The sequence below is a fragment of the Bos taurus genome, chromosome 4 (assembly GCF_002263795.3).
Source record: "Bos taurus isolate L1 Dominette 01449 registration number 42190680 breed Hereford chromosome 4, ARS-UCD2.0, whole genome shotgun sequence".
NCBI classification, from domain to species: Eukaryota; Metazoa; Chordata; class Mammalia; order Artiodactyla; family Bovidae; genus Bos; species Bos taurus.
Window position 1 is genome coordinate 107554976 of NC_037331.1, and position 24510 is coordinate 107579485.

At 38.9% G+C, this 24510-nt stretch overlaps 2 protein-coding genes across 2 annotated transcripts; both read left to right on the forward strand.

Annotated features, from left to right (window-relative positions):
• The first annotated feature begins 1388 nt into the window (after positions 1-1388).
• OR2A7 (olfactory receptor family 2 subfamily A member 7) lies at positions 1389-2327 on the forward strand. Its single transcript, NM_001389788.1, has one exon. It carries the CDS (start codon positions 1389-1391, stop codon positions 2325-2327), a length of 939 nt encoding a protein of 312 aa, NP_001376717.1.
• A 20637-nt stretch (positions 2328-22964) lies between these two features.
• OR2A62 (olfactory receptor family 2 subfamily A member 62) lies at positions 22965-23897 on the forward strand. Its single transcript, NM_001389743.1, has one exon. It carries the CDS (start codon positions 22965-22967, stop codon positions 23895-23897), a length of 933 nt encoding a protein of 310 aa, NP_001376672.1.
• Positions 23898-24510: the final 613 nt, after the last annotated feature.

Below are 24510 nucleotides of genomic sequence, written 5' to 3' on the forward strand. Positions count from 1 at the left end.
TGTGATCCAACTCTCACATCCATACATGACCAGTGGCAAAAACATAGCTTTGACTGGACAGACCTTTGCTGGCAAAGTAATGTCTCTGCTTTTTATTATGCTGTCTAGGTTGGTCATAGCTTTTTTTCCAGTTTTTGTATAAGTGTACAAATAGCTGTATGTTTATGTGCAAAAACAAGAGTCTGAGCCATGAGTATGAGCTTGATAACTCCACCCTCAGAACAGTGGTGGGTAAAATGGAATTTAATAAACAAAATGATTTATTTTTAACTTTCTGGATATGACATCACGGGAATAGTAACAAAGGAGTAACAATGGAAATTGGATGATTTGTAAATGTTTATAGTTCTATCGCCATTTAAATTGAGAATTATTATTCATTCTTACTCTCTCCAAGATAAGATGATCTTGCATAAAAGATGAGAATAAAATTTAAACAAGAGGGACAATATTATGTTTATACTTGCATTCTAATTGTGGAATCTTAGCGTAAGAAAGATTATTTAATTCAATCTTTCAAGGAATTTAGACCCCTTTCCATCATCCCTCCCAGAAGTCCTGTAGCTATTCTCAATCACCTGTAGAGCCAATGTCTGAAACAGAGTATTTCTAGAGTGTTTATTAATAATGAGTCCTAATCTAATGAAATTATTGATTCTGTTTTGTGTTTAGATAAACAGCACAGTATATATCTATTCAAGCATTCATATAAATGTTCATCTGAATATTGTGAAAAGCTAAATGTGAAAGAATAGATTGTAGGCTGAAAATAGGTTTTTGTACTTGAACAAGCAGAGATTTTGTGCAATATTAGTTGTGGAGGTAACCACTAAGATGCAGAAGTGGAAAGTGTGTCTCAACAGGCAGGTAAGTGGTTAATTCCTAATGGTGTACTTTGGAAAATGGTATGTCTACCTAGAGAATGCACTGTCCTTGATAAAACCTTCCAACTCAAAATTAATGTATAGCAGCTTAACGACTTTAGCATGTATATCAGTTAAGTGTCATAGTTTCTGGGGAAAAAAATGGAGATAACTTTAATATAAGCAAAGAAGAATAAAATTTATTTCAATGATATGAGATATTTCACTGAATGAAACAAAAACTCTATATTTGATTAACATGTGGCAACATACTTATTTTGAAAATTTAGCCTCTTAAAAACTTAACAAGAGAGAAAATATATGTATATATGTGTTTATGTGTATGTATACATTTTAGGATTACCAAATAAGTTATTTAAAATTCCATTTAAAAACACAAAAACTCACCAAAAGGGTTTCTGAATACATTTTTACACCACAGAAAGGTATAAGGTGACACAGCTCTCTTTTAAGAGACTTCTCTTTAACCCTGGACATTAACTCAGTTCCTTCTGTCGTAGGGCTATGGGAGACAATATGTCCTCTGTCACTGAGTTCATCCTACTTGGATTTCCCCTTAACACAAGGACTCAGATGCTCCTCTTTGGGCTCTTCTCCCTGTTCTATGTCCTCACCCTGCTGGGGAACGGGGTCATCCTGGGGCTCATCTCACTGGACCCCAGACTGCACACCCCCATGTACTTCTTCCTCTCACACCTGGCCATCGCTGACATGGCCTACGCCTGCAGTACGGTGCCCCAGATGCTGGCCAACCTCCTGAGTCCAGCCAAGCCCATCTCCTTTGCTGGCTGCATCACACAGACCTTTCTCTTCTTGACATTTGCGATCACAGAATGTCTTCTCCTGATGGTGATGTCCTATGATCGGTATGTGGCCATCTGCCACCCCCTCCGGTATTCAGTCATCATGAGCTGGAGAGTCTGTGTCATGCTGGTGGTGACTTCCTGGACCATTGGAGTCCTTCTGTCTTTGGTTCATCTAGTGTTACTTATGCCCTTACCCTTCTGCATGGCCCAGAAAATCGATCATTTCTTCTGTGAAATCATGGCTGTTCTCAAACTTGCTTGTGCAGACACACACATCAATGAGCTTATGGTATTGGCTGGAGCAGTTTCTGTGCTAGTGGGACCCTTCTCCTCAGTTATAATCTCGTATGTGTGCATCTTCCGTGCCATCCTTAGACTCCAGTCAGGGGAAGGGCAAAGCAAAGCCTTCTCCACCTGCTCATCTCACCTCTGTGTGGTCGGACTTTTTTATGGCACAGCCATTATCATGTATGTTGAACCCAGACATGGGAATCCCAAGGAACAGAAGAAATACCTTCTCCTGTTTCACAGCCTTTTCAACCCTATGCTGAATCCCCTTATCTATACACTTAAGAATTCAGAAGTTAAGAATGCCATGAAGAGAGTGCTGGGTATAGAGAGTTTTATGAAAAGATGATCACATCTGGGTTGACAATGACCTCAGTTCAGTTCAGTCGCTCAGTTGTGTCCAACTCTTTGTGACCCCATGAATCGCAGCACGCCAGGCCTCCCTGTTCATCACCAACTCCCGGAGTTCACTCAGACTCACATCCATCGAGTCAGTGATGCCATCCAGCCATCTCATCCTCTGTCGTCACTTTCTCCTGCCCCCAATCCCTCCCAGCATCAGAGTCTTTTCCAATGAGTCAACTCTTCGAATGAGGTGGCCAAAGTACTGGAGTTTCAGCTTTAGCATCAGTCCTTCCAAAGAAATCCCAGGGCTGATCTCCTTTAGGATGGACTGATTGGATCTCCTTGCAGTCCAAGGGACTCTCAAGAGTCTTCTCCAACACCACAGTTCAAAAGCATCAATTCTTCGGCACGCAGCTTTCTTCACAGTCCAACTCTCACATCCATACAAGACCACTGGAAAAACCATAGCCTTGACTAGACGGACCTTTGTTGGCAAAGTAATGTCTCTGCTTTTCAACATGCTATCTAGGTTGGTTATAACTTTTCTTCCAAGGAGTAAGCGTCTTTTAATTTCATGGCTGCAGTCACCATCTACAGTAATTTTGGAGCCCAGAAAAATAAAGTCTGACACTGTTTCCACTGTTTCCCCATCTATTTCCTATGAAGTGATGGAACCAGATGCCATGATCTTTGTCTTCTGAATGTTGAGCTTTAAGCCAACTTTTTCACTCTCCTCTTTCACTTTCATCAAGAGGCTTTTGAGTTCCTCTTCACTTTCTGCCATAAGGGTAGTGTCATCTGCATATCTGAGGTTATTGATAGTTCTCCCGGCAATCTTAATTCCAGCTTGTGCTTCTTCCAGTCCAGCATTTCTCATGATGTACTCTGCATATAAGTTAAATAAGCACGGTGACAATATACAGCCTTGATGTACCCTTTTCCTATTTGGAACCAGTCTGTTGTTCCATGTTCAGTTCTAACTGTTGCTTCCTGACCTGCATATAGGTTTCTCAAGAGGTAGGTCAGGTGGTCTGGTATGCCCATCTCTTGAAGAATTTTCCACAGTTTATTGTGATCCACACAGTTAAAGGCTTGGCATAGTCAATAAAGCAGAAATAGATGTTTTTCTGGAACTCTCGTGCTTTTTTGATGATCCATAAAATGTTTGCAATTTGATCTCTGGTTCCTCTGCCTTTTCTAAAACCAGCTTGAACATCTGGAAGTTCACGGTTCATGTATTGCTGAAGCCCGGCTTGGAGAATTTTGAGCATTATTTTACTAGCATGTGAGATGAGTGCAATTGTGCAGTAGTTTGAGCATTCTTTGGCATTGCCTTTCTTTGGGATTGGAGTGAAAACTGACCTTTTCCAGTCCTGTGGCCACTGCTGAGTTTTCCAAATTTGCTGGCATATTGAGTGTAGGACTTTCACAACATCGTCTTTCAGGATTTGGAATAGCTCAACTGGAATTCCATCACCTCAGCTAGCTTTGTTCATAGTGATGCTTCCTAAGGCCCACTTGATCTCACATTCCAGGATGTCTGGCTCTAGGTGAGTGATCACACCATCATGATTATCTTGGTCGTGAAGATCTTTTTTGTACAGTTATTCTGTATATTCCTGCCACCTCTTCTTAATATCTTCTGCTTCTGTTAGGTCCATACCATTTCTGTCCTTTATCGAGCCCATCTTTGCATGAAATGCTCCTTTGCTATCTCTAATTTTCTTGAAGAGATCTCTAGTCTTTCCCATTCTGTTGTTTTCCTCTGTTTCTTTGCATTGATCGCTGAAGAAGGCTTTCTTATCTCTTCTTGCTATTCTTTGGAACTCTGCATTGAGATGCTTATATCTTTCCTTTTCTCCTTTGCTTTTCCCTTTTCTTCTTTTCATAGCTATTTGTAAGGCCTCCTCAGACAACCATTTTGCTTTTTTGCATTTCTTTTCCATAGGGATGGTCTTGATCCCTGTCTCCTGTACAATGTCACAAACCTCCGTCCATAGTTCATCAGGCACTCTATCAGATCTAGTCCCTTAAATCTATTTCTCACTTCCACTGTATAATCATAAGGGATTTGATTTAGGTCATACCTGAATGGTCTAGTGGTTTTCCCTACTTTCTTCAATTTAAGTCTGAATTTGGCAATAAGAAGTTCATGATCTGAGCCACAGTCAGTTCCTGGTCTTGTTTTTGTTGACTGTATAGAGCTTCTCCATCTTTGGCTGCAAAGAATATAATCAATCTGATTTCGGTGTTGACCATCTGGTGATGTCCATGTGTAGAGTCTTCTCTTGTGTTGTCCATGCACTGGACAATGACCTAGGAGGATATTATTTCAAAACCTCTTAAGCCCAAGCCCACATAAGAGTATCTGAGATGCTTATTAAAAATAGAATAAATCTCCTGACCCACCGTTAGATCACTGATTCAGTAGATGTGGGAATTATTTTAGAAAACTGCACATTTAAATATTATCATTATCCAAATATTACCAATAGCAATGTGTGATGCTACTGAATGTTATAGACAAGTATTCGAAAGTCACAGACCTAGAATAACATGCTTTATAATTTCTTCATCAAGCTATGTTCGAGCCCCATATCTCCCAAAATGTTTTCCTCAAATCTCCAGTTCTTGAAGAGGGCTTTAAAAATAAATTCTGGGGTCAAATGAGTTTGAGAGTTATTGCATATTAGATGACTCATTTTAGGGTCTCACAATTCATAATATCACAGTAAAAACTGTAAAAATTCCTATGGTAAGTACTGAAAAATTCTATTCCAGTTGTTCGCCAGTGTTTTCCAAACTTACTTGGTCACATGAAATTTTTTAATAACATTTCATTAGAAGTTTATTAGAACCAGAAATCTTGATATCGACTGATTTATTGTGAACACTTCCTGTAACTGTCTTCTCTAGTCAAATGATTTTTTGTTCCTGCAGAGTGATCCTGTAAAGAGGATGTAGGTCCAAATACACAGTAGTCTTATCTATTATCTGGAAATGATAAATCCAACCCTCTACTTCTTGGATAAGTATTCCAAAATACGGCTCAGGGAATGACCTCATTCAGTTTCACAGTCTTCTAACCCTGAGATTTAAAATTTTTATTATGAATATATTTTCCTACTTACTATATGAAATCAATTTATTTTTCTCATTCAAAGATATAAAGAGAAAAGCAAGTTTCTCAAAGCAATCTGAAAGAATTTGCAAAGCTGATTACCTAACTAGTGTATAAGCTTTAGAAAAGTTTGATTGATGTGTTTGGAAATAGAGACATGGGAGAAGTTCTATAAGAGAATATTCATAGGAACAGGTGCGTGATAAATATGATGGGTGAAAAGGAAATGAATAAAGATAGAATGCCCAAGGGGCTAGTCGAGCCTTTGGAGATTAAGAACAAAACAAAATAGGGAAAATACATGATTTATTAATCATTGTTTATTCTTATAATGAAAAAACCTCAAATGATAGCAACACAGAGATTTCCCAATACTCTATGTAGAATGCCATATCAGTCAGTTCAGTTCCGTTCAGTCACTCAGTGGTGTCCAACTCTTTGTGACCCCATCAATCGCAGCATGCCAGGCCTCCCTGTCCATCACCAACTCCCAGAGTCCACCCAAACTCATGTGCATTGAGTTGGTGATGCCATCCAGCCATCTCATCCTCTGTCATCCCCTTCTCCTCCTGCCCCCAATCCCTCCCAGCATCAGGGTCTTTTCCAATGAGTCAACTCTTCGCTTGAGGTGGCCAAAGTACTGGAGTTTCAGCCTCAGCATCAGTCCTTCCAATGAACACCCAGGACTGGTCTCCTTTAGGATGGACTGGTTGGATCTCCTTGCAGTCCAAGGGACTCACAAGAGTCTTCTCCAGCACCACAATTCAAAAGCATCAATTCTTCGGCGCTCAGCTTTCTTCACAGTCCAACTCTCACATCCATACATGACCACTGTAAAAACCATAGCCTTGACTAGACAGACCTTTGTTGGCAAAGTAATATCTCTGCTTTTTAATATGCTATCGAAGTTGGTCATAACCCATATAGATTACTATAATCTCAAAAGACAGACTTAAGTGAGGTGTTTACACAGTTAAAAAATTTCCTCCTAGTGAAAAAACATTTTTTTAAGTATCAATGTTTTGTGGCTAAATACATAGACAGACAAAACTTTAAGAAGTTTTTTAACCTGACTTTTCTATTGCTGGAAGAAAAAGCACTATTTTTAAGGGATATAAAAATAAATTGCGTCTTTCACCGATGGTGTATTTTTATATGCCAGCAAATTTGGAAAACTCATCAGTGGCCACAGGACTGGAAAAGGTCAGTTTTCATTCCAATCCCAAAGAAAGGCAATGCCAAAGAATGCTCAAACTACCGCACAATTGCACTCATCTCACATGCTAGTAAAGTAATGCTCAAAATTCTCCAAGCCAGGCTTCAGCAATATGTGAACCATGAACTTCCTGATGTTCAAGCTGGTCTTAGAAAAGGCAGAGGAACCAGAGATCAAATTGCCAACATCTGCTGAATCATGGAAAAAGCAAGAGAGTTCCAGAAAAACATCTATTTCTGTTTTATTGACTAGGCCAAAGCCTTTGACTGTGTGGATCACAATAAACTGTGGGAAATCCTGAAAGAAATGGGAATACCAGACCACCTGACCTACCTCTTGAGAAATTTGTATACAGGTCAGGAAGCAACAGTTAGAACTGGACATGGAACAACAAACTGGTTCCAAATAGGAAAAGAAGTATGTCAAGGCTGTATATTGTCACCCTACTTATTTAACTTCTATGCAGAGTACATCATGAGAAATGCTGGGCTGGAAGAAGCACAAGCTGGAATCAAGATTGCCAGGAGAAATATCAATAACCTCAGATATGCAGATGACACCACCCTTATGGCAGAAAGTGAAGAGGAACTCAAAAGCCTCTTGATGAAGGTGAAAGAAGAGAATGAAAAAGTTGGCTTAAAACTCAACATTCAGAAAACGAAGATCATGGCATCTGGTTCCATCACTTCATGGGAAATAGATGGGGAAACATTGCAAACAGTGTCAGACTTTAATTTTTTGGGGCTCCAAAATCACTGTAGATGGTGACTGCAGCCATGAAATTAAAAGACGCTTACTCCTTGGAAGTAAAGTTATGACCAACCTAGATAGCATATTGAAAAGCAGAAACATTACTTTGCCAACAAAGGTCCATCTAGTCAAGGCTATGGTCATTCCAGTGGTCATGTATGGATGTGAGTGTTGGACTGTGAAGAAAGCTGAGCACCGAAATTGATGCTTTTGAACTGTGGTGTTGGAGAAGACTCTTGAGAGTCCCTTGGACTGCAAGGAGATCCAACCAGTCCATTCTGAAGGAGATCAGCCCTGGGATTTCTTTGGAACGACTGATGCTGAAGTTGAAACTCCAGTACTTTGGCCACCTCATGCGAAGAGTTGACTCATTGGAAAAGACTCTGACACTGGGAGGGATTGGAGGCAGGAGGAGAAGGGGATGACAGAGGATGAGATGGCTGGATGGCATCACTGACTCGATGGACATGAGTCTGAGTGAACTCTGGGAGTTGGTGATGGATAGGGAGGTGCCGGGAGCCAGCGTGAGGAACTCCGCCTGTGGCAAAGGTCATGAGGAAGGAGGCTCGGCATATGCAAAGGCGGGATCGATCCTCAGAAGTCCCCCTGGAAATTCTCGAGCATCTACCCCCAAAACCAGAGTCTGCCTACTTTCTGCTTTGTGTTCTCACCTATACCTCTGACTTTATGGGGGGCTGTCCCCCACCACCTCTCTCTGAAAAAAGAGTTAACTTACAGCTCCAGTTAATAAAGTTCCTGTGTGTGACAGTGTTTCAACCTACAAACTCCTTTGGAGGTCCTCTAGCCTGCCTGAATAGGTTTTTCTGGCCACATGTGATTGTTCAGAGCCTCCCAACTGTGAGAGACATGAGATGTTCTAAACTGTCTAAATACAGATTCCTTTGAGCAGTTAAAAGATTGATTAGAAATTGTATTGGTGAAGGGTTTTTCACTTGTTGGGCCAATGTTTGCTGCTAAGTCTCCATATCCCTTACCTACTGTGTCCCTGGCAGTGTATTGATGGATATAATTGGTGTATAGAAATGTAAGTAGTAGCTTTAATGTTTGTAACCTTGGACCCTTGAGTTAATTCTTTTCTTGTTATAGCCCACCACACCTTTGCCCTATAGGAATGCAACTTTATCTAATGCTTTTGGAGGGTGGCGCCTGACTTTAAAATAATCACCTTTAGAGAAAAATAAGTTTCTTAAAATGTTAACAGGCCTCCTGGCCAGAAGATGATGTAAATCACCTAAACTTTTGCATATGATAAGTTTGAAAGCCTGGCTTCTATTAGGATCAGGGACTGCTGTCCTTGCATGACTCTACCCCTTCCTCCATTATCCTCTATGCACAACTTAAGGTATAAAACTACTTTGGAAAATAAAGTACACCCTTTTGTTCACTGAAACTTGGTCTCCCCATGTCGTTCTTTCTCTCACCTTCTGGATGAATTTCCATCTGGGACGGGGGGGCTCGTCAAGCCTACTAATTTTGCCTGGGCTTTTAAGATCTGACCGGGGAGGCCTTAGTGCCTCTTCTCCTTCAGGAGAATAGGAGGACACCTACGGCCTACGTAGGTGATGTAAAATTCCTTGTTTTGAAATTTTATTAGCTTTCCACGTAAACCAAGTTATTCAGCCTCTTTTCTCCACTAAATTTTCTCACTGAGCTATCCTTATTTAACCACTCTTTATATCCTTAATTAACATTTAATTAAGCAGTTGTTTCCTGATCCTCACTGACGCCATCCCCGCTTCGAATTCCCTGGATCCACCGGAGCTGGACCCCTGCAGGGAGGCCTGGTGTGCTGTGATTCATGGGGTCGCAGAGAGTCAGACATGACTGAGCGACTGAACTGAACTGAACTGAAATATTATTTTGGAATATAGTCAAGTCTCAACTACTTGGAAAGTGGTAAAGCTTGGAGATAAGTAAAGGCTTTTAAGCACAGTTACAGAAATGTTTTGACTGTAGGTTAAACCCTAGAGTAGACTGAAGAAGTAAGTTCTGTTAAACTTTAGTAGAGTTAAGCTGTGCTGAACAATTAAGAATTTGGGGGATTAAGAGAGACTAGTTAATTGTATCAAAGTTTTATTTATATTATTGAACAAATATCATTTCAACAAGGGGATCAGTGTTCTTTAATGTTGGTTAGGGTTAATGTTTAGTCCTTAATGAAGTTTATACTTAAGTCAGAAAATACTGTTCTAACCCTGTTAATCAACCATATCTGTGGGAATTTTTGATGATCAGACTATGAGATCATAATTAGAACATTAGTGTTTATCCAGTGTGGGCGTTTTTCACTAGGAGGTTATGGTCACTGAAGAACTGACTGACTTTAACATAACTCATGACATAATCATGTTTAATGTGGATGTCAATTTGAACCTTTATAATGATGGATATTTCTTCTCAGGAAAAGAATTACCTATACCCATTATCCAAGATCCTCCAGTATTACTTTCAAAAATGTGAGAAATGAATAAGAAATATCATGCTTCAATAAGCCTGGAGTCAGAGCTAATGCATTTCAATAATACTGAAAGGTATTTTCTAAAATTAGAATGTTGTTCAGTTGCTCAGTCATGTCTGACTCTCTGCATACGATGGACTGCAACAAGTATTCTCTATCCTTCACCATCTCCCAAGTCAGTGATACCATCTTGTCCTCTGTCATCCCCTTCTCCTGCCTTCAATCTTTCCCAGCATCAGGGTCTTTTCAATGAGTTGGCTCTTCGAATCAGGTGTCCAAAGTATTGGAGTTTCAGCTTCAGCATCAGTCCTTCCAATTAATATTCAGGACTGATTTCCTTTAGGATTGACTCCTTTGATCTCCTTATAGTCCAAGGGACTCTCATCAACACTATAGTTCAAAGGCATCAGTTCTTCAGTGCTCAGCCTTCTTTATGGTCCAACTTTCACATCCATACATGACTACTGGAAAAACCATAGCTTTGACTATGCAGACCCTTTTTTGGCAAAGTAATGTCTCTGCTTTTGAATACACTGTCTAGGTTTGTCATAACTTTTCTTCCAAGGAGAAAGCATCTTTTAATTTCATAGATGCAGTCACCATCTGCAGTGATTTTGGAGTCCAAGAAAATAAAGTCTGTCACTGTTTCTACTATTTCCTCATCTATTTCCCATGAAGTGATGGGGCCAGATGCCATGATCATAGTCTTTTAAATGTTGAGTTTTAAGGCAGCTTGTTCACTCTCCTCTTTCACTTTCATCAAGAGGTTCTTTAGTTCTTCTTTGCTTTCTGCCATAAGGGTGGTATCATCTGCATATCTGTGGTTATTGATATTTCTCCCAGCAATCTTGATTCTGACTTGTGCTTCATCCAGCCTGGCATTTTGCATGATGTACTCTGCATGTATGTTAAATAAACAGGATGACAATATACAGCCTTAAGGTACTCCTTTCCCAATTTGGAACCAGTCCATTTTTCCATATCTGGTTCTAACTGTTGCTTCTTGACCTGCATACAGGTTTCTCAGGAGGCAGGTCAGGTGGTCTGGCATTCCCATCTCTTGAAAAATTTCCCACAGTTTGTTGTGATCCACACAGTCAAAGGCATTAGCATAGTCAATGAAGCAGAAGTAGATGTTTTTCTTGAATTCCCTTGCTTTTTCTGTAATCCAACAGATGTTGGCAATTTGATCTCTGGTTCCTCTGCCATTTCTAAATCCAGGTTGTTCATCTGGATGTTCTCGGTTCACATACTGTTGAAGCCTAGCTTTAAGTATTTTGAGCATTACTTTGCAAGCATGTGAAATGAGCACAATTGTATGATATCTTTTTTTTTTCTAATTTTATTTTTAAACTTTACATAATTGTATTAGTTTTGCCAAATATCAAAATGAATCTGCCACAGGTATACATGTGTTCCCCATCCTGAACCCTCCTACCTCCTCCCTCCCCATACCATCCCCCTGGGTCTTCCCAGTGCACTAGCCCCAAGCATCCAGTATCATGCATCGAACCTGGACTTCAATGCCATTCTCCCAAATCTTCCCACCCTCTCCCTCTCCCACAGAGTCCATAAGACTGTTCTATACATCAGTGTCTCTTTTGCTGTCTCGTACACCGGGTTATTGTTACCATCTTTCTAAATTCCATATATATGCGTTAGTATACTGTATTTATGTTTTTCCTTCTGGCTTACTTCACTCTGTATAATAGGCTCCAGTTTCATCCACCTCATTAGAACTGATTCAAATGTATTCTTTTTAATGGCTGAGTAATACTCCATTGTGTATATGTACCACTGCTTTCTTATCCATTCATCTGCTGATGGACATCTAGGTTGCTTCCATGTCCTGGCTATTATAAACAGTGCTGCGATGAACATTGGGGTACACATGTCTCTTTCCCTTCTGGTTCCTCAGTGTGTATGCCCAGCAGTGGGATTGCTGGATCATAAGGTAGTTCTATTTCCAGTTTTTAAAGGAATCTCCACACTGTTCTCCATAGTGGCTGTACTAGTTTGCATTCCCACCAACAGTGTAAGAGGGTTCCCTTTTCTCCACACCCTCTCCAGCATTTATTATTTGTAGACTTTTGGATCGCAGCCATTCTGACTGGTGTGAAATGGTACCTCATAGTGGTTTTGATTTGCATTTCTCTGATAATGAGTGATGTTGAGCATCTTTTCATGTGTTTGTTAGCCATCTGTATGTCTTCTTTGGAGAAATGTCTATTTAGTTCTTTGGCCCATTTTTTGATTGGGTCGTTTATTTTTCTGGAGTTGAGCTGTAGGAGTTGCTTGTATATTTTTGAGATTAGTTGTTTGTCGGTTGTTTCATTTGCTATTATTTTCTCCCATTCTGAAGGCTGTCTTTTCACCTTGCTAATGGTTTCCTTTGATGTGCAGAAGCTTTTAAGGTTAATTAGGTCCCATTTGTTTATTTTTGCTTTTATTTCCAATATTCTGGGAGGTGGGTCATAGAGGATCCTGCTGTGATGTATGTCGGAGAGTGTTTTGCCTATGTTCTCCTCTAGGAGTTTTATAGTTTCTGGTCTTACATTTAGATCTTTAATCCATTTTGAGTTTATTTTTGTGTATGGTGTTAGAAAGTGGTCTAGTTTCATTCTTTTACAAGTGGTTGACCAGATTTCCCAGCACCACTTGTTAAAGACATTGTCTTTAATCCATTGTATATTCTTGCCTCCTTTGTCAAAGATAAGGTGTCCATATGTGCGTGGATTTATCTCTGGGCTTTCTATTTTATTCCATTGATCAATATTTCTGTCTTTGTGCCAGTACCATACTGTCTTGATAACTGTGGCTTTGTAGTAGAGCCTGAAGTCAGGTAGGTTGATTCCTCCAGTTCCATTCTTCTTTCTCAAGATCGCTTTGGCTATTCGAGGTTTTTTGTATTTCCATACAAATTGCGAAATTATTTGTTCTAGCTCTGTGAAGAATACTGTTGGTAGCTTGATAGGGATTGCATTGAATCTATAAATTGCTTTGGGTAGTATACTCATTTTCACTATATTGATTCTTCCAATCCATGAACATGGTATATTTCTCCATCTATTAGTGTCCTCTTTGATTTCTTTCACCAGTGTTTTATAGTTTTCTATATATAGGTCTTTAGTTTCTTTAGGTAGATATATTCCTAAGTATTTTATTCTTTCCGTTGCAATGGTGAATGGAATTGTTTCCTTAATTTCTCTTTCTGTTTTCTCATTATTAGTGTATAGGAATGCAAGGGATTTCTGTGTGTTGATTTTATATCCTGCAACTTTACTATAGTCATTGATTATTTCTAGTAATTTTCTGGTGGAGTCTCTAGGGTTTTCTATGTAGAGGATCATGTCATCTGCAAATAGTGAGAGTTTTACTTCTTCTTTTCCAATTTGGATTCCTTTTATTTCTTTTTCTGCTCTGATTGCTGTGGCCAAAACTTCCAAAACTATGTTGAATAGTAATGGTGAAAGTGGGCACCCTTGTCTTGGCCTTTGACAAAATTCAACATCCATTTATGATAAAAACTCTCCAGAAAGCAGGAATAGAAGGAACATACCTCAACATAATAAAAGCTATATATGACAAACCCACAGCAAACATTATCCTCAATGGGGAAAAAATGAAAGCATTTCCTCTAAAGTCAGGAACAAGACAAGGGTGCCCACTTTTACCATTACTATTCAACATAGTTTTGTATGATATCTTGAACATGTCTACTTTGCAAAAGAGAACTTGTCACACCTGGCAATGTATTTTTGGCATGTTTATCATACATGGTGGAATTCTCCATGCAAGAACGCTGGAGTAGGTAGCCATTCCCCTCTCTAGGTGTTCTTCCCAACCCAGGGATTGAACCATCATCTCCTGCATTGCAGGCAGTTTCTTTGCCATCTGAGCCACCTGGGAAGCCCAAATTTAGAATAAATTGTGCCAAATAGGTCAAAATTCTCATAATCAAATAGCAGTATCTACTAAGTAAACTTTCTCTTTCTTGCGCAGTGATCAGTAAGCAAATTCTGCTTTAAATTCCCATTTTTTAGTATTCCAAATGATACATTGAACTTTTGATCTTTCAACACATAATTACTCCAGAAATACACTTAATAAAAATATTTTACAATTGTCACTTCCCATGAATTACAATTCCTAGACTTTGATGACTTTCTGAAGATAGGTTCATCCTTGACTTGAATATTTATTTTATCAATTAAAAGCCACTAGTTATTTTTTAAAAGCCACTAATTTGCAAACCAATTTTTAAGATAATTTGGGAGGTGTTTGTATTATCAATGTGTTTATTTTTACTTATTCTACTTTCAAATGGAAATTATCTTCAAATCTCAGTGGACCCTCTTATAACCATAATAGTTATTGTTGCTGTTCAGTTGTAAGTTGAGTGCTAATCTTTGCGACCCCATGAACTGCAATGTCCCAGGCTTCCTGGCCCTTCACTATCTCTAGGAGTTTGCTCACACTCATGTCCATGGAGTCAATTATGCCATCCAACCATCTCATCCTCTGTCGCCCCCTTCTTCTCCTACCCTCAGTCTTTCCCAACATCAGAATCTTAAGCTCAATGATTATATAAAATGCCCAATGCTGACAGATAATGCAAATATTTGAAAACATGTTTATTGTAATTAAAAGGTAACTATATTATGTATGTTATTTTCCTTTGTATGCATTTATGTTTTGTATAAATGATAAACTTTTTGTATAAAAGTGATAAACTCTGATCACCTTTAGGAGTTGTCCATGAGTTAAAAGCTATGTGACCTTGATATGTAGAAAAAAATTATAATTTTGGAATGATACATTTCCCTATTTCCCCATCTATTTGCCACGAAGTGACGGGGTTCGGTATCATAAACATTTATACTTATTATTGTCTTAGTTAAATTTTTTACTTTTTATAATGGTCAAAAGAACATAGAAAACTATGTCCTAATCTGTTGTTTTCACAGTATTTTTGTTTTTCTTTTATGTATTAGTTTCCTGATTTCCACATTTCTCCAGAGCAAATGAACACATAAACCATGTCGTAATCTAGTGTTTTCACAATATTTGGGTTTTTCTTTTATGTGTTGGTTTCCTGATTTCCACATTCCTGCAAGTCATCAAGAACATTAAAAGAAAGAAAGAAAAGTCCCAATATTTATGGATTGCCTAATATGCACCTGGAACTTCACACAATTAGGAGCCAGCTTTGGTATCCTCAGATGTGGGTTTCCTCTCACAGTGGGTCCGTAGAGCAGGAATACAGGTGGACACATTCTCAAAACTTGGTAACTGTGCCCACTTCACCTAAGTTTACATCATGATCCTAGCAAGTTAGGAATCATGCTATGGTGCACTTATTAGTTCTTAAATTGCCTGATTGATTGATGTGAAATTTCAAAAATAGCATTTTAACTCCTTTATGTTCAGTAAAAGAATGCAGCAAAATACAAATAAATATGACAACATCTGAGATACAAAATATTCTCTAACTCCCAGAAGAGGCAGGAGATTGCTAAGGGAAGCTGTCTGGGGGAGGATCCTTTCCTTCACTCCTCTTAGGGACTGGACTCTGAATGGAGATTAGAGATTCTCATAAAATCCTCCCTTAGGTGGCATCTAATAAGTCCCTTGGGACACCTTGCCCCTTTGGACTCCCCAATCCATTCCCTGCCTCCATAACCAGCTCTCAGCAGCATCTCCACACCTTGAGTTGTTACTTGGAATCAGCTGCTTTTTCAGGGTGCTTTCCACCCACCTCTCCTCAACACAAGGGACCCAGATCACACGGGGGAGAAGAGAAGCTGAACTACAGAAGTTAATGCCAGGAGCTTATTCCATGTCACACTGCTTCTGCTTTCTTACGGATTCAGCTGAACCATCTGGAGATTTGAGAACCACAGCAGCGCTGGGATTCATGAAATCCAAATAATGCCAACTATTCAGGGACTGTAAGGAGTGCTGTTTTCTCAGGGATGTGCCCTGGGGCTCTCTGTGTTTCCTAATCTTATCCTGCTGGGGATGAGAAGGGAAACAGAAAAGGAGAGTTGCTCTGTCCCCCTCCCCAGTGGAAGTGGTCATGCGCTACATGTCACAGCCACCCCTTCCAGTGAACCCTCAAGAGCTACAGCCAGGTTGAGCCCATCAGAGAATAAACTTCCTTTTCTGAGGATCTGGTCTCATTTCCAATCCGGAACAGAGGTGAGGGCTCTACAGCTCCCATAGAAGCTCACCAAGGCAGGACCCCATCCAGCCTTCAGGTACTTTCCTCTTCTGAGGTCTTGAGTTCAAATGGGGGTGCTAACCAGGTTGCCTTATTTTATTTTACCATTTATTTCTCTTAGGTCTGCTATGGCATGTGGTTTTTTTTTTATTATTATTATTAGCTACCATTGTTACCACTACAAGTCTCAGAGAAATAAATATTCTCTGTTAATGCTAAAAATACATGCTCATCATTCATATTCTGTATAAGTAATTAGATGCACATTTTATAAGCCAAATATGCAAAGGTGTTTAGGATTTAGTTATTTTGTGTTATTGGTGGAGAAATATCCATGCGATAAAGATTTACTTGAAAAGAAAGAAGTTTCTGTATTGTGGATTTAAATGGAACATTTGGAAATTTTCCAAGCCAAAGGAAACCATTGTAGGTATATTATGGAAAGGTGTTGCATTTCAGGATTATCAGCATATTGGTTATTGTATAAATTATGCATTTATATTATGGCAGGCATAGTCACAATATATATCAAATCTATGAGAACATATTTATTACAGTGTGTTATGAAGCCAAATGGACACTAAATCCATGTCTTATATTTATCTTTCATTAAATGTAGCATTAAAAACTATCAGGCATCTAGAATGTACTCAATAAATATGAGTAACTTAAATTTTCTGTAGGTTGGAGGATAAGATTTTGTGATGGGGATGGAAAGAGTAAAGAAAGGGACCAAGATGTTAAGAAGTAGAATAGCAAGGAAGGAGAAGAATGAGATCATCAATAATTCTTTACATTTTCTTTTTATGGGATGTTTCCATTTTATGTGCACATTTTTAATATATATCCCCACTCTTTCTCCTGAAGCATATTTTCAATCATTTCTTCACAGAGCCCAGAACCATCAGCCTGCTTCACTATGTACTTCCACAGTACCTGGTATATCGGAAGCAGTCAGTAGTATGATCAATTATTATTAACCTTTAACAGATTCTCAAATAGCCTTTCATTACGGGAAACTGACAGACCTTTGTGCTCAGCAGTAGTTCTTATATCTGGGAAAAGTCACTTATCAGTCCTTAGCCCATACAACAACTTTGCGAAGTCTTGGCTTAGCCCTACGTAAGCACTAAGATGAATTAGCTTTCAGTTATTTCTTATTATGTGCAAGTAAACACCCTCACAGTTCAACTGAGCTGTGGATAAACATGGGTGATCATCTTAGGAGTTCTTCTTCACACATGCCTACTACTTTAGAAAAGAACTTTCCAGCTCCCTATTGCTTCAAGATTTATGTTTTAGGATACAGGTTTCATCAGGTTCTGATGTTTTATTTATATATGAAATGATTTCCTTCTTAAATATTTACTTTAGAACTTTAGAGTTGCCTGATTATTTATTAACCAGATAATAATTTGCCATTTTTTAACTCTGGAACCGTACATATATGAATTAATAGACATCACTATGCTTATAAGGTACACTTGGAACTATGATACTTCCCCTTTTACCCCACCAGAAGTTTAAGCTTAATCTGTTTGCATTCCATTTGACTGTTTTTAACTAATATTAGATATGTAGGTAGCAAATAAAAATAAGAAAAAATAAAGAAGTCTATCCAAAGTTTAATTACTTAAAACAATTTATAAATTCTTTAGTTATTCTTATTAACATTTTAAAATCCTATTTTAGTCCAAATCATCAGAGTGAAATTCTTTTGAATTTCTATACTTTGTTTGGGACTAATGAGCTGAACTTGAAATAGTCATAGTAGAACGTATTTTAAAAGACACCAGACCTGAGATAAGGACATCACAATGTAGATGTTTACTCATTTGTTTATTAACTGCCAGGGGTATAAAAATGAACAAGCCTATTGCTGTGCTTTAAAATAAATCAAATCTGAAATAAATATGGCTGCTGTGCTTAAAAGAATATACACGCACTCTGACCTTTTTCATCTGTCTTTCAATTGCACTAAAAAAAATCATGATTTGTACTGTATTTCTTTTTCCATTTATATTTTCCTGTGAAGGAAAATTGGAAAAGGAAATTGCTGTTTTAGGAGGGGATGGATTCAAATATATTGTATATCTTTCACAGTCAAATATTCTTACATGTTTTATGTGCTTAAAACATACAGAAACTTTGTTACGCATAGAAATGTATAATATTAACCTAAAGCCAAATAATCCCTGGTAATATATAACGACTTTTTACTGTATCAGTTAGGTTACTTTTGTGTCCAGGCAATGTGACAACTTATGAATAATGTTTAGGAGGAAACAGACATCTCATCTGTTAGGAAGGGATCCATTTCTTTCCAAGTTTTGCTTTAGTGAGGTTACCTTGGTCTGGGGTCTAGTCCTCACTTTTTAGATCCAGCTTTGGAAAGTGTTCAGGAACTACATCATGCTATGTAAACCACAGTTGGATAAAGCATAAGCCAGAACATCTAAATGTTCATTCATTTAGAATTTGAAATGCAATTGCATAATAAGCAAACAACTTTGCTGATTGATGCCTTCATCTTATTCCCTGGTCAGCTGGTAAAGAATCCACCTGCAATGTGGAAGACCCGGGTTTGATCCCTGGCTTGGGAAGATCCCCTGGAGAAGGGAAAGGCTTCCCACTCCAGTATTCTGGCCTGGAGAATTCCATGGACTGAATTCCATGGGGTCCATGGGGTCATAAAGAGTCGGACACAACTGAGCATTCTCTTAAGTGTTAAGTCTTAAGTTAAATGGTGAATTGGTGAACACAAAATCAGAGCAGAAGGGCTAGTCAGGGAGCTTACTGACTAGCGTTATTGAGTACTGGTCATCCAACCCATCCATCTAGACTGTGGACATAGAATTGCCTGATGCATAGAATCCTGTGTCAACTGGTCAGGCTTCCCCTTCCCTGAAGGTCTTTAAGACGCACAGACAGTGCTGCCTCTCTGACCTTATGTCTGTGCTCTGTACTGAGCAGCTCCTTTCTTTCACCCAGTCTTTCTCTAACAGGTAACTCACTCAACTGAGTACATTTGGGTTCAAGCGCATCTTTCTGTCCTGTCTCCCTGATACTGTTTCAAAGCACCTTAGGTGGACTTCTGGAGATTCCCAAAACTCTTAAGTCACGTGTTTCTTGATATTATCTTGTTTTTAACCTATGGGTTCTTATTCTCATCACTTCGGTTTATGTTTCCAAGTTTCTCTCTCAAAATTCAATTCTGTCTCTTACATCCATGTTGATATCTCCACAGGTATTGATGACAGCTAAATTAGGCGTGGCCAAAAACAGCACCTTTTTCAACACTAATCCTAAAAGTGTAGCTAAACCTCAAGTTACTTGTTTTTGCAATGGCACTGACAAATGTTTGCACTAGAAATAATGTTGAATTTTGACATAGTTTATAGAGGAAACTATCATCCAAGATACAAGGTAGGAAAAAAAAAGTTTAATTTACCAAACCACAAATTCATAGACTAGATATCTTAGCACTAACATACTAATGCTGCCATTTGTCAAGAGGCAAGCTGAATTTATCATTGTTTCTGTTAGATACTTATAAAATATGTATTAATCCTTACTGCTGATTTCAGTCACTATTTTTTTTGTTTAAATGGTAATATGTTTTGGATTTCAGATATAAAACATTTCCCAAATATGAAGGATTGAATCAATAGTAAGATGGGTCTAGTTCCTGATTCTAGGCTATGATCAATCTTATTCTCTTTTAAAAACTGTTTTCCAGTTTTATTGAGATATCATTAACATACAGTATTATTTAAATTTAAGGTACACACTGTAATGATTTGAGTTGCAAATATTATACAATGATCACCACAATAAATCTAGTAAATATCTATCATCAGATCAGATCAGTCGCTCAGTCGTGTCCGACTCTTTGCGACCCCATGAATTGCAGCATGCCAGGCCTCCCTGTCCATCACCAACTCCCAGAGTTCATTGAGACTCACGTCCATCAAGTCAGTGATGCCATCCAGCCATCTCATCCTCTGTCGTCCCCTTCTCCTCCTGCCCCCAATCCCTCCCAGCATCAGAGTCTTTTCCAATGAGTCAACTCTTTGCATGAGGTGGCCAAAGTACTGGAGTTTCAGCTTCAGCATCATTCCTTCCAAAGAAATCCCAGGGCTGATCTCCTTCAGAATGGACTGGTTGGATCTCCTTGCAGTCCAAGGGACTCTCAAGAGTCTTCTCCAACACCACAGTTCTATCATAGCATATAGTTAATTGGTACTCTAGCATAAAATTTTGTTTATTTTAAAACTAAAAAATGAATTTAAAAATCCATCTCACATATTGATAACCATAAAAAGAGAAACTGCTTTTTTTTTTTCTTGTGGTTAGAAGTCATAGGATCATTACTCTCTTACACCTTTTAAATATACCATAGAGTAATGTTAATTATATTCATTGTGTTAGCTATAGTCACTAGTACTTATTTACCTTATAACTAGAACTTTGTCCCTCTTGAATATGTTCATCTAGTTTCTGCTCCATACGTACCCTTCAATCCTTAACCACAAATTTGATCCCTGTCTATAAGTTTGGTGTTTGGTTTTTAGCTCCCACATATATATGAGATCATGCAGTATTTGTCTTTCTCTGTCTCATTTATCTCACTAAGCAGAATGCCCTCCAGGTCCGTTCATGTCACAAATGTCAAGACTCCCTTGTTTTTGTGGCTGAATGCACACACACTCTCCACTTCTTATCCTCTCATCTGCTGGTGAACACTTAGGTGGTTTCCTTTTCTTGACTATTGTGAGTAATGCTGGTATGAACATGGGGCCACAGATAACTTTTTGAGTTAGTGTTTATTTTTCCTTCAGATAAATGCCTGGGAGAAATTGCTAGATCATATGGTAATTCCATTTTTATTTTCAGGGAAAACTTCCATATTGTTTTTCACATTAACTGTAACAATTTTCACTTCCACCAACAGTGTAAAAGGGTTCCCTTTTCTTCACATCTTTGTCAACATTTGTCATCTCTTATCTTTTTGATCATAACCATTCTAACAGGCATGATGTGATAGGTCACTGTGATATTGATTTGCATTTGTCTGATATTTAGTGATACTGAGTAACTTGTCAGGTGCCTTTGGTTATCTGTATGTATTCTTTGAGTAAATGTCCATTCAGATTGTTTATTCACATTTAGATTGGATCATTGGCAACAAAGGTCCATCTAGTCATGGCTATGGTTTTTCCAGTAGTCATGTATGGATGTGAGAGTTGGACTATAAAGAAAGCTGAGTGCCGAAGAGTTGATGCTTTTGAACTGTAATATTGGAGAAGACTCTTAAGAGTCTCTTGAACTGCAAGGAGATCCAACCAGTCATCCTAGGAGATCAGTCCTGAGATCATTGGAAGGACTGATGTTGAAGCTGAAACTCCAATACTTCGGCCACCTGATGTGAAGAGCTGACTCATTTGAGAAGACCCTGATGCTGGGAAAGATTGAAGGCAGGAGGAGAAGGGGATGACGAGGATGAGATGGTTGGATGGCATCACCAACTCAATGGACATGAGTTTGGGTAGGCTCCTGGAGTTGGTGATGGACAGGGAGGCCTGGCGTGCTGCAGTTCATGGGGTCACAAAGAGTTGGACATGACTGAGCAACTGAACTGATTGGCTTTTTTGCTGCTGAGTTGTATGGGTTTTTTAAAATATATATTTTGAATATTAACCTCTTGTTCAATATATATGGTTTCCAAGTATCTTTTCCCATGCCTTATGTTGTCTTTTCATTGTGTTAATTTTTTTTAATTTCTTTGCCATGCAGAACCTTTTTAGTTGAGGTAGTTCCACTTGTTTATTTTTTATTTTGTTAGATGTTATGTCAAAAAATTCATTTCCAAGAGCCAGGTCAAGGATCATTTATTTTATGTTTTATTTATTTCTTTGTAGTTTCAGTTCTTTTGTTTAAGACTTTAATCCACTGTGTGCTAATTTTTGTGAGTGGTGTAAGATAGGAGTCTAATTTCATTCTTTTATATATGAATATCCAATGTGCACATTTACTAAAGAGACTGTCCTTTCTCCACTGAGTATTCTTGGCTCCCTTGTTAAATATTAGTTGAACATATTTGCAGGGATTTATTTCTGTGCCCTGAATCCTGTTTAATTGGCCTGTGTTTCTGTTTTTAGGCCAGCAACGTATTGTTTTGACTGCTGTAACTTTGTAATACAGCTTGAGATCTAGAAGTAGAAAGCCTTAAGCTTTGATCTTCTTTCTCAGGATTGCCTTGGCTATTCTGGGATTTTGGCAATTCCTTTAAAATCTAGGATTATTTTTCTAGTTCTGTTAGAAATACCATGGGAATTTTGATAGGGGTTCCATTGAATCCATCTATGGCTCTTGTCAGCATGTACTAATTCTTCCAATCTGTGAACATGGGATTTAAATACCAATTACTTCTGATTCTTTCTACTACCGGGTAGTTCTCCCACTGATTTGGACATAAGCAGCTCTTAGACAATCCATATTTCATGATTGTTTTCTTGTAATCTGGTTTGATATTTCTTAATTTCAGGACAATGTCAGTGGCTCTAGGTAAGTCTTTTGATGACATATTTCTCTTCTGTAAAATTGAATATTAGATAGAAAATTTAGTTTATTGAACACTTAACTTTATTTAGATAGATAAGTCTGTCTTTCTTTTTTTGCTTCCTTCTTCCTTCCTTTCCCCTTCCCTAACCTTTCTATTCTTTCTTTCCTTATTTATAATTCAATGAGTTCTTAAAGATGTTTATTAATAGTTATCCATATACCAAAAATATATGAAGTATTAAATAAAATAGATGTCACATAGCTGTCTGGTTCTCTCTTAATAGTGAAATGGAGAAAAATCAGACGATGGTTACAGAGTTCATCCTACTAGGATTTTGTCTTGGTCCAAGGATCCACTTATTCCCTTTTGGGCTCTTCTCCCTGTTCTATGTCCTCACCCTGCTGGGGAACGGGGTCATCCTGGGGCTCACCTCACTGGACCCCAGACTGCACACCCCCATGTACTTCTTCCTCTCACACCTGGCCATCGCTGACATGGCCTACGCCTGCAGCATGGTGCCCCAGATGCTGGTCAACCTCCTGAGTCCAGCCAAGCCCATCTCCTTTGCTGGCTGCATCACACAGACCTTTCTCTTTTTGAGTTTCGCTCATACCGAATGTCTGCTCCTGGTGGTGATGTCCTATGATTGGTGTGTGGCCATCTGCCACCCACTCCGGTATTCTGTCATTGTGAGCTGCAGAGTTGGCATCAGCCTGGTGGGGACTTCCTGGGCATGTGGCTCCCTCCTGGCCCTAGTCCACGTGGGTCTTGTCCTGAGGCTGCCCTACTGTGGGCCTCATGAAATCAACTACTTCTTCTGTGAAATCCTGTCTGTCCTCAAGCTGGCCTGTGCTGACACTAAGCTCAACCAACTTGTCATTTTTGCTGCTTCTGTGTTTGTCTTCGTCGGGCCCCTCTGCCTGCTGCTGGGCTCCTATGCACACATCCTGGCCGCTATCCTGAGGATCCAGTCAGCTGAGGGCTGCAGGAAGGCCTTCTCCACTTGCGCCTCCCACCTCTGCATGGTCGGGCTCTTCTTTGGCAGTGCCATCATCATGTCCATGGCCCCCAAGTCCCTCCACCCTGAGAAGCAGCAGAAGAACCTTTTTCTGTTTTATAGTCTTCTCAACCCCATGATGAACCTGCTGATCTACAGCCTTAGGAACAAAGAGGTCAAGGGTGCCCTGAGGAGAGCACTGTTCAAGGAGAGTCATTTCTAACTGGTGACATTTGAATCCAAAAAAGTTCTCTGCTCTCTTATGTACGCCTTGATGACACAAGAATAAGGCTTCTTTCTTCCTTTGAAGGAAAATTTTTAGCTATACTGCATTCATTGATTTTTCTTTCAGATGTGATTTTATTGTTACTGTTAAGTCACTAAGCATGTTCCGTGAATTCCATGAACTGCACTCCAGGCTTCCCTGTCTTTCATTATCTCCCAGAGTTTGCTCAAACTCATATTCATTGAGTCAGTGATGCTATCCCACCATCTCATCTCTGTCCCCCACTTCTCCTGTCCTCAGTCTTTCCCAGCATCAGAGTCTTCCAATGAGTCAGCTCTTCACATCAGGTGGCCAAAGTATTGGAGTTTCAACTTCAGCATCAGTGCTTCCAGTCAATATTCAAGGTTGATTTCCTTTGGGATTTACTGGTTTGATCTCCTTGCAGTCCAAGGGACTCTCCAGAGTTTTATCTAGTAACACACTTCAAAAATATCAGTTCTTTGGCAGTCACCCTTCTTTATGGTTTAACTTTCATATCAGTACATGACTACTGGAAAACCCATAGCTTGGATTATACTATGATTTTTGGTTTGATTGCTCTGAATTTAAT